General features: G+C 38.7%; 1 protein-coding gene and 1 pseudogene across 2 annotated transcripts in view; both read left to right on the forward strand.

Moving 5' to 3' along the window:
- The window catches only part of LOC108539641 (mortality factor 4-like protein 1 pseudogene), a 6277-nt pseudogene extending 4778 nt beyond the window's left edge, over window positions 1-1499 (forward strand). Inside the window, exon 2 of the transcript XR_001888445.1 lies at window positions 1-1499. The product of XR_001888445.1 is annotated as a mortality factor 4-like protein 1 pseudogene (transcript).
- The window catches only part of ZRANB3 (zinc finger RANBP2-type containing 3), a 320084-nt gene that overhangs the window by 162342 nt on the left and 146684 nt on the right, over window positions 1-11058 (forward strand). Inside the window, 2 exon segments of the mRNA XM_017888482.1 lie at window positions 5557-5735; window positions 8757-8988. Of these exon segments, the coding sequence (XP_017743971.1) occupies window positions 5557-5735; window positions 8757-8988 (411 nt within the window).

Genomic DNA, 11058 nt, shown 5'->3' on the forward strand with positions numbered 1-11058 from the left:
GGATGAGTGGGTTCCAGAGAGCAGAGTACTCAAATACGTGGACACCAATTTGCAGAAACAGCGAGAACTTCAAAAAGCCAATCAGGAGCAGTATGCAGAGGGGAAGATGAGAGGGGCTGCCCCAGGAAAGAAGACATCTGGTCTGCAACAGAAAAATGTTGAAGTGAAAACAAAAAAGAACAAACAGAAAACACCTGGAAATGGAGATGGTGGCAGTACCAGTGAGACCCCTCAGCCTCCTCGGAAGAAAAGGGCCCGGGTAGATCCTACTGTTGAAAATGAGGAAACATTCATCAACAGAGTTCAAGTTAAAGTAAAGATTCCTGAAGAACTAAAACCGTGGCTTGTTGATGACTGGACTTAATTACCAGGCAAAAACAGCTCTTTTATCTTCCTGCCAAGAAGAATGTGGATTCCATTCTTGAGGATTATGCAAATTACAAGAAATCTCGTGGAAACACAGATAATAAGGAGTATGCGGTTAATTAAGTTGTGGCAGGGATAAAAGAATACTTCAATGTAATATTGGGCACCCAGCTACTCTACAAATTTGAGAGACCACAGTATGCCGAAATTCTTGCAGATCATCCCGATGCACCCATGTCCCAGGTGTATGGAGCGCCACATCTCCTCAGATTATTTGTACGAATTGGAGCAATGTTGGCCTATACACCTCTGGATGAGAAGAGCCTTGCTTTATTACTCAATTATCTTCACGATTTCCTAAAGTACCTGGCAAAGAATTCTGCAACTTTGTTTAGTGCCAGCGATTACGAAGTGGCTCCTCCTGAGTACCATCGGAAAGCTGTGTGAGAGGCACTCTCACTCGGTTATGTTTGGATCTCCGTAAACACATTTTTGTTCTTAGTCTATCTCTTGTACAAACGATGTGCTTTGAAGATGTTAGTGTATAACAATTGATGTTTGTTTTCTGTTTGATTTTTAAACAGAGAAAATAAAAGGAGTAATAGCTCCTTTTTTCTTTTCTTTTCTTTTCTTTTCTTTTTTTTTTTTCATTTCAAATTTGCTGCCAGTGTTTTCAATGATGGACAACAGAGGGATATGCTGTAGAGTGTTTTATTGCCTAGTTGACAAAGCTGCTTTTGAATGCTGGTGGTTCTATTCCTTTGACACTACGCACTTTTATAATACGTGTTAATGCTATATGACAAAATGCTCTGATTCCTAGTGCCAAAGGTTCAATTCAGTGTATATAACTGAACACACTCATCCATTTGTGCTCTTTTTTTTCTTTTTTAAATGGTGCTTAAAGTAAAGAGCCCATCCTTTGCAAGTCATCCATGTTGTTACTTAGGCATTTTATCTTTGCTCAAATTGTTGAAGAATGGTGGCTTGTTTCATGGTTTTTGTATTTGTGTCTTATGCATTTTTTAACATGATAGACGCAATGCATTGTGTAGCTAGTTTTCTGGAAAAGTCAATCTTTTAGGAATTGTTTTTCAGATCTTCAATAAATTTTTTCTTTAAATTTCAAAAAAAAAAAAAAAGTACAAAAGTTAGCGGGGAGTGGTGGCATGCACCTATAATCCCAGCTATTCGGGAGGAGGCTGAAGCAGGAGAATCACTTGAACCCAGGAGGCAGAGGTTGCAGTGAGCCGAGATCGTGCCACTGCACTCCAGCCTGGGCGACAGATCAAGACTCCGTCTCAAGAAAACAAAACAGAAAAACAAACAAACAAACAAAAAACCCTGTCTCTACTAAAAATAACAAAAACTAGCCAGGTGTGATGGCACTCGCCTGTAGTCCCCAGGTACTCAGGCGACTAAGGCATGAGAATCGCTTGAACCCAGGAGGTAGAGGTGGTTGCAGTGAGCCAAGATTGTGCCACTGTACTCTACCCTTGGTGACAGGCATGGTGGCTCTTGCCTGTAATCCCAGCACTTTGGAAGGCTAAGGCAGGTGAATTGCTTGAGTTCAGGAGTTCAAGACCAGCCTGGCCAAAAAGTACCAAAAAAAAAGAAAAAGCTGGTCATGGTGGCACATGCCTGGAGTCCCGACTACCCAGGAAGATGAGCTAGGAGGATTGCTTGAGCCCAGATCGAGGCTGCAGTGAGCCACAATTACGCCACTGCCCTCCAGCCACAGCAAGACCCTATCTCAAAACACAAACAAACAAACAAAACAAACAAAAATCAAGAATTTTTAACATGTTAGAACAATAGCAATAACAAAAACAGATTCTAGTGGACATTTTAGAACTGAAAAATAACATCTGGAGTTAATTCTAGTAGATTTAATAGATTAGATACAAGAATACAGAATTAGAGAACTAGAAGACAAAAATATTCAAACTTCTAATCAAATTAGCTTCCCAACATATCAGGATTATTCTTACCCATACTCAGGCTAGTTTCCCTTTTCTTCGCCTGTCCTCAACTTAAAACTTATTTTCTTATTTTTTTCTTTAAAATATTTATTTGACAAATAAAAATTATATATTTATGGTGTATAATATGTTGTTTTGAAATATGTATACATTGTAGAATGGCTACATTGAGTTAACATATGCATTACTTCAGGTGATTTTTTGTGATGGGAACAGCTTAAAATCTACTCTTTGCAATTTTTAAGAATGTAGTATGTTGTTATTAACTATAGTTACCCTGTTGGATGATGTATCTCTTCACCTTATTCTTTCTATCTAACTGAAATTTCGTTTTTTTAATTCTACCTATTGTTTCAAGTCCCAATTCTACTTATCCTGTTGAAGGCTTACCCACCCGATCTCAGTAGACAAGATTAGGAAATTTTGAGGAGTAGACAAGATTAGGAAATTTTGAGGAGTGGCGGTCTTTGGGAGAGAGTTGCCTGGCAACCCAACACAGATCACTGTTAGTCATACATGAAGTGCAAAATGTATAGATAGACAGGTGACTGACACCAAGTAAATTTAGCAGCAAGCAGCTGAGGTTCTGGTGATAGAATCTGGGTTGCAGAGAGAGAATTCTACTTTCCAGAAAATTGGAGAAGCAAAACAGATCCTATTTGCAGATAAATTGAAATTAAGAAAATGTGTTATGAAACCATGGCAGGAAACAAAACCAGAGACCCCTAACCATAGCACAAAGTTAGTGGTATTGTCCACACACAAAAAATAGGGCCAAGCCTCAATTCCTGGAAGTCTGTTTTTGGCAGAGTCGTTGAGGCGGGGAAGTAACACACTGAAGAACTCTAGCCAGGTAAAGATCTGTAATTGTTGGCTGGGCATGGTGGCTCACACCTGCAATCCCAGCACTTTGGGAGGCTGAGGTGGGCGGATCACCTGAGGTCAGGAGTTCGAGACCAGCCTGACCAACATGGAGAAACCCCATCTCTACTAAAAATACAAAATTAGCTGGGCGTGGTGGCTCATGCCACTTCAGCTACTCCAGAGGCTGAGGTAGAAGAATGGCTTGAACCCAGGAGGTGGAGGTTGCTGTGAGCTGAGATCGTGCTATTGCACTCCAGCCTGGGCAACAAGAGCAAAACTCCGTCCAAAAAAAGAAAAAAAGGGCCGGGCGTGGTGGCTCAAGCCTGTAATCCCAGCACTTTGGGAGGCCGAGACGGGCAGATCACAAGGTCAGGAGATCGAGACCATCCTGGCTAACACGGTAAAACCCTGTCTCTACTAAAAAAATACAAAAAACTAGCCGGTCGAGGTGGCGGGCCCCTATAGTCCCAGCTACTCGGGAGGCTGAGGCAGGAGAATGGCGTGAACCCAAAAGGCGGAGCTTGCAGTGAGCTGAGATCCGGCCACTGCACTCCAGTTTGGGCAACAGAGCGAGACTCCGTCTCAAAAAAAAAAAAAAGAAAGATCTGTGATTGTTAAAGTTCTGCTGTATTGGAACCAAGTTGGTCCCAGAATCCAGTGATGTTTGAGTGGCTTCAGGTATGACAATTGGACGGCTTTGAAGACATGAAACATACTAGTTATTATCCCATGAATGTATAAATACAACTTTGCATGAATTATTCTAAGATTGCTTTTTTGTTGTTAACAGGAGCAGTTGAAAGAAAAATACATGAACAAAATAAAGTTTTCTCAATGGAAACTTAAAAGTCTAATATCTGCTCTTTTCTCATTTCTTTAGTTTTGCTCAGCACTTAAAATTCATTTTAGACTCTTTGTTTTCAGTTTCTGCGTTTTTCTTTTTTCTGTTTGTATAGTCTGGTAAACAAGGCTTGTCTTTTAGTCTGTCTTTCCCATTGTTTGCCATAGTAACTACTAAAAAGGTAAGGATTATTGAGGTATAATTCACACTTTTAAGTAAATTCACCCATTTTTAGTGTACAATTCTGTGAGTTCTAAAAAATGCATATGGTTATGTAACAGCCGCTAACATCAAGGTATAGACTGACTCCATTCCCAAAAGTTCCCTCATGCTATTCCTCTCCCCTACCTCCAGCCCCTGGCAACCACTGATCTGCTATGGCTCCCTTTTTTTTACCTTTTCCAGAATGAGACATGTAAATGGAATCATATAGTATGTAGATTTTGAATCTGGCTTCTTTCCCTTACCAAAATGCATTTTAGATCTATTCATGTTGTGTAGAGCATGAGTTCATTCTTTTTTTATTACTGAATAGTACTCCATTGTATGAATATGACATCATTTGCTTATTCATGCACAGGTGAAGTATATTTGAGTTATATCCAGTTTCTGGCTATTTTGAACAAAAACACTATAAATATTCACTAAGTGACTACTTTTTAAATTGGAACAGCTTAGAAGTCAGGCAGTGTGACAGTGTGGATACAAATCAAGTGGGAAGACACCTGAGACCTGGGATCTCATACTAGTTTTGGATCATCCAGCTGTGATTTAAATAATTTAACTTCTCTGTGTCTGCTTGTTTTGTAAAATGTGCATCATTCAGTACTTACTCTAGTTTTGAAATAACATGGTTTTGTGCTGTTAAGACATTTACTATTGTGTAAGAGGAGAGACTATAAATGGTTACATAACATTTTATAAAACTAATTATATAAAATCAACTTAACTAATATTTAACCTTAGGAGTAATTTTGTCTCTTTAAGTTCAATCATGAATAGTTTGAACATAATGTGATTTGCTTAATGAATTTTACAGGTCCTTATAATCTCAAACTTTTTATTAACTGTATAATCCAACTAATTTTACATTGGAAAATTATTTTGATAATACATTTTTTTTTAAGACAGTCTTGCTCTGTCACCCAGGCTGGAGTGTAGTGGTTCAGTCTAGGCTCACTGTAGCCTCAACCTCCTGGGTTCAAGCAATCCTTCTGCCTCAGCCTCCGAGTAGCTGGAACTACAGGTGCGCGCTGCCACGCCCAGCTAATTTTTTGTACTTTTTAAAAATAGAGACAGGGTTTCACCATGTTGGCCAGGCTGGTCTTGAACTCCTGGGCTCAAGCAATCCACCTATGTCAGCCTCCCAAAGTGCTGGGATTATAGCCATGAGCCATCACATCCAGCTAATAATACTCTTAAATAAAACTTTTGATAAATGTTTTCTTTTAAAATATTTTAGGCTTTATTATTAATTAGCATTTATTTATTTTTTTAATTTAGATGGGTCTAGGAAAGACAATCCAGGCAATTGGAATTGCTTACTTCTATAAAGAGGAATGGCCTCTGTTAATAGTGGTCCCTTCGTCTCTGAGGTACCCTTGGACAGAAGAAATTGAAAAATGGATCCCAGAGCTAAGTCCAGAAGAAATCAGTGTTATTCAGAATAAAACTGATGTTAGGTAAGAACCACTTTTTAATCTTTAAGAAAAAAAAGTCTTCCTTGTGTGTACCTGGTGTGTATTCATGTTTTAGAATGCAATATCACCTATAGATCATAATTTAGAAGTAAGTGGAATAAGTAGTATGGAGAATTTTATTTTACATTTTAAAATATGAATTATTTATCTAAAACCCAACAGTATATTTTATTTCTAAGTTCCTTTATGGTACATTTTTAAAGTAAAAGTAAAATATGTATGCTTTTAAAGATATATATATATATACTTTATATATACCTTAAACATATTTGAAACTATCTTAAGGTTCAAAAATAAATCTCACAACTTTTCATTGATTGACTTGAAGCTTTGTGATCTTTTATTGTCAGCAACTTTAGTAGATTTTGCTTTCCAATTTGTTAATTAATATGCAAGTTTTGTGTATGACTCATTAGTAAGTTTGATTTTCCTTATTTATAATTTTAATATTTTATATCTTGAAAATATTTGCTTTGTGTTTATTGGAGGCTCTCACTCTAAAATCTGTTATAGTGTTGTTAGTATTTTTTTCCTCATTTTGCTTTCTAGCCATTAGAATAAGACAACCAGTTTGAATATTGATGAGTTGTTACATGGAATGTGTAGGTGATTCATACAAATTATGTCTCTGGAGGTTCAAAGTTATCTATTTCTGAACCTTAAATAAAAAACAGTACATCTACTGAAATAAATATCTGTTAATACTTAGATTTTTTAATTTTGGTATTATTATACTGTATTGTATTCTCTAAGACTGTTAACATCAAAGGTATATGTAAAAATAAAGTTGTCTTATGAATGTGGAAGGAGGAAACACAAAATGTATGGAGGGCCTTTTCACTTTCAACTTTGCAGTGCTAATTCAGTAGAATATANTTGGAGGCGGCATCTCACTCTGTCCCCCAGGCTGGAATACAATGGCACCATGTTGGCTCACTACAACCTCCGCCTCCTGGGTTCAAGGGATTCTCCTACCTCAGCCTCCTGAGTAGCTGGGATTACAGGCACCACCAACCGCGCATGGCTGACTTTTTAAATTTTTAGTAGAGACGGGGTTTCACCATGTTGGACAGGCTGGTCTCAAACTCCTGACCTCACGTGATCCGCCCACCTTGGCCTCCCAAAGTACTGGGATTACAGGTGTGAGCCACTGCACCTGGCTGATACACCTTATTTAAATGTTCATATTTAAATTTTCTTAAAATGACTCTTCCGTCATCTTTTATAGCTAATACGGCTAGTTTTTATATTATTTTGAAAATATACTCTTGCAGTTAAATGGTGGATAATATTTTTATTTGAATTGTATTTGAGATATGTTAGATATATCTACAACTCCAGAGTAGAAGTTTCCTGGAGGATGTTAGTTAAGGGCAGAAAACTACCCAGTGTCTTCCAGGTACTTAAAGAAACAGGTTTAGGTGTATACCAATATGTCCACCACAAATGCCTATACTTTCCTTCTGGCTTATATCAGTTATGCCTGGACTGTTTACTAGTCAAGACATGGTAGGACAGAAGCTACAGACTGCTGCAGTGGCCTTTGAAGCCATTGTCTCCTATATGTTGCTCTCAGTATACCTAAGTTAGGTAATAATAGTAATTAATCCAGTACTTTTCTTCTTCAGGCTCTTCCTGGTGTTTGAATACAGTGAGAAAATTATAGGTCTTGGCCAGGCGCAGTGGCTCACGCCTGTAATCCCAGCACTTTGGGAAGCCAAGGTGGGTGGATCACGAGGTCAGAAATCTAGACCATCCTGGCTAACACAATGAAACCCCACCTCTACTAAAAATACAAAAAATTAGCCAGGTGTGGTGGCGGGTGCCTGTAATCCCAGCTACTCGGGAGGCTGAGGCAGGAGAATGGCGTGAACCCGGGAGGCGGAGCTTGCAGTGAGCCGGGATAGCGCCACTGTACTCCAGCCTGGGCGACAGAGCGAGACTCTATCTCAAAAAAAAACAAGAACATTATAGGTCTCTGTATTAAGTAGATTAATCCAGGGCTTAAAATGCAGTTGCCCTAGTGGTTCTGGCTGCTTAGGAGCTCTACCTTTTTTGTTAGAGGACAGAGAATTGCAGAAGACTGGCTCTGTCCTGTATTTTTTTCTGGTGATACAGAAAATGCGAAAGTGATATGTCTTAGTATTAATGAATTTATTTGTCTATTTCATTCTACAAACTTTATTTGGGATCATAGCACTGTGTATGAATACTACTAAAAGACAAGTAAGACACATTCCCTGCCCTTACCAATCTCATGATATGGTAACAGACATAAATATGTAAATGAATAATGTATTGACAGCAAGATAAAGAATATTACAGATGTGTGAATTATAGAAATCTAAAGATCAGGGATCATTTTAGTTCAATGGTTCTTGATGTGAGGTGGTACCCGCCTCTTCTAACCACACTTCACACTTCATCACCTCAGGTCCAGGAACTTTTTTGTTGTCACAGTGACTTGTCCACTGTCCTTTAATGGGTAGGACCAGGAAGTGAAGCTCTGCAATGCACTCAACAGCCCTGTATGTCTGTTCTGCTACCGGTATTTTGAGCAGGAGGGGCTGTTCAGTGCACCGCAGAGCTTCACTTAGTCCTGCTCAAAATACCAGTAGCATCTGGATTGAAAAACTGGTATCCTATTTGTGTGAAGGTTTCATTAAAAGTCAACTAATATTTAAGTATCCATTTTATGTATGATCCTAGGTACACAGAAGCAAATATTGTCAGAACGTAATGTGACTTGCTTGATGTCAAAATCTTTCGAAGATCATTTGACTAAAACTTTGGTTTTGGTTATCCAAAACTGTAAATTTTGGATCCTGTTTTATTAGATTTGAGGATTGTGAAATCTTAAGAGTTTCAGTAATAGTACCATCTCCTTTTATTTTTCCTCTATTCTTCTTTCTTCTCCTCTGTATTTTTTCGCAATAGAGTTGTATTGTTTATGATAACGTCATTACTGAGATATTTTTTAAGTACATGGGTTTTCTTTTCTAGGAGAATATCAACCAGTAAAGTGACAGTTCTGGGTTATGGTCTCTTAACCGCAGATGCAGAGACTTTGATAGATGCACTGAATAACCAGAACTTCAAAGTAGTTATAGTGGATGAATCACACTACATGAAATCCAGAAATGCAACTCGCAGCAGGATTTTATTGCCAATCGTACAGAAAGCCAGACGAGCCATTCTTCTTACAGGAACACCAGCTTTAGGAAGGCCTGAAGAGGTATTACAATCCTTATACTCTGAACTTAAAAGAAGAGAAGGGAGTTGGGAGGGATATTGAATCAACCACCTGTTTTGCAATTTTTGATTTCAAATTAGATGCCTCAAATGCTAGAGGAGGAGTACATTGGGAATTTCTAGATAGTACGTATGTTTTATCATGGCTATGTTAATCTATTTACATTTAAACCTTAGCCAGGCTTGTAGGTGTGTATAAAAAATAGCTTTTACCTTTATGATAAGGCTTCCATACATAGTACAACTTTATAATATTCTTCACAATGTGTTCCTGGGGTTCTTCTATGGTCTTAATCTTCATTTATCCTATCTATTTTACATTATAAGCTTCTTAGGATTGGGATTGAATCTACCTTATTTCTTTTACATTGCTTTGCAGAACTTCTTTCTGTTCTTTCACTTTAAGATTCACATTTGGGAAAGTAAAGAGAAACTAAAGCTTATGTGCAGACCAGATAAGGTATCTGCCTAGAATGAAAGGATAAGGCATGCGTTTGATATCCCATTTAGCTTTTGCTACTCTAAGAGATGGGTAGTACATGGAGTGGTTAAAGAGTTAGAAAGAAGACATGATGGAAGAAATGTCTGTAACTTTTAGTGTTCCTTAAGGAAGTTCTGTTTACTAATGAACACTGAATCATGGAAAAACATGGGCTGTCTTATAGGGTTGCTGGGAAAAGTAAAGGTAATACTGCTGGCCGGGCGCGGTGGCTCAAGCCTGTAATCCCAGCATTTTGGGAGGCCGAGACGGGCGGATCACGAGGTCAGGAGATCGAGACCATCCTGGCTAATACGGTGAAACCCTGTCTCTACTTAAAATACAAAAAACTAGCCAGGCGACGAGGCGGGCGCCTGTAGTCCCAGCTACTCGGGAGGCTGAGGCAGGAGAATGGTGTAAACCCGGGAGGCAGAGCTTGCAGTGAGCTGAGATCCGGCCACTGCACTCCAGCCTGGGTGGCAGAGCAAGACTCCGTCTCAAAAAAAAAAAAAAAAAGGTAATACTGCTTTGAAAGTACCTCACTCTGTGCCTTGTCACATAGTCAGCACTCAACATATGGTAGCCAATATTATGTTAATTTTTGAGCCAAGCCTCAAATTAAATAGGGTGACAGCTATTATCATTGCCTGTCTAACAGTATTACCTAAGCTCTACTTTCAATTCTATCCTGGAAATCTTGTGAGATACATATAAAAGTACATAGATAGTGATGATAAAATGTTTATTTTTACCTTTTATAGTTTTTTCTCTTGGATACCCACTGACGGTGCTGTAGCTCCAAGTAATTGACATATGTCCCCAAATTATGTCATTGAATAATAGGGGTGATTATATCCTTTAAAAAGAAATCATGAAATGTATCCTTCAAGATACTCAGTCCTACTGAGTCCAATGAGTAGGCTGGGCTCAGTAACTCATGCCTGTAATCCCAGCACTTTGGGAAGCTGAGGAGAGTGGATCACTTGAGGCCAGAAGTTCAAGACCAGCCTGGCCAGCATTGGTGAAACCTCATCTTTACTAAAAATACAAAATTAGCTGGGCATGGTGCCCTGTGCCTGTAGTTCCAGCTACCCGGGAGGCTGAGGCAGGAGAATCACTTGAACCCAGGAGGCCGAGGTTGCGGTGAGCTGAGATCTGACCATTGCACTCCAGCCTGAGCGACAGAGTGAGACTCTGTCTCAAAAAAAAAAAAACCATACATTTCAAATGATGATAACAAAATAAATACTCATCTACTTATTATCGAGCATAAGAAATAGAACATTGACAATACAACAGTGGCTCTTACATCCTACTCTGATCACATGTCATTACTTTTCACTCTTCACCTATGGTAGCCACTATTCAAACCAAGGGTAAATACTAATTTTGTGGGTCCTGATGATTGTACAATTTGTGTTTGGGATTTTATTTTAAGAAAAATAATATAAAATTTGAAATTCTAAGTTACGAGTTTTGAAATTAGGAAGTGTGAGTTCTCTCATTTTGTCTGTCTGCCCTTCCTTCTTTTCCTTTCCTTTCATCTCCTCCCCTCTCCTCCCCTCTCTTCCCCTC

This window comes from Rhinopithecus bieti, unplaced genomic scaffold, assembly GCF_001698545.2.
Source record: "Rhinopithecus bieti isolate Rb0 unplaced genomic scaffold, ASM169854v2 scaffold_15296, whole genome shotgun sequence".
In the NCBI taxonomy this organism is placed as follows: domain Eukaryota; kingdom Metazoa; phylum Chordata; class Mammalia; order Primates; family Cercopithecidae; genus Rhinopithecus; species Rhinopithecus bieti.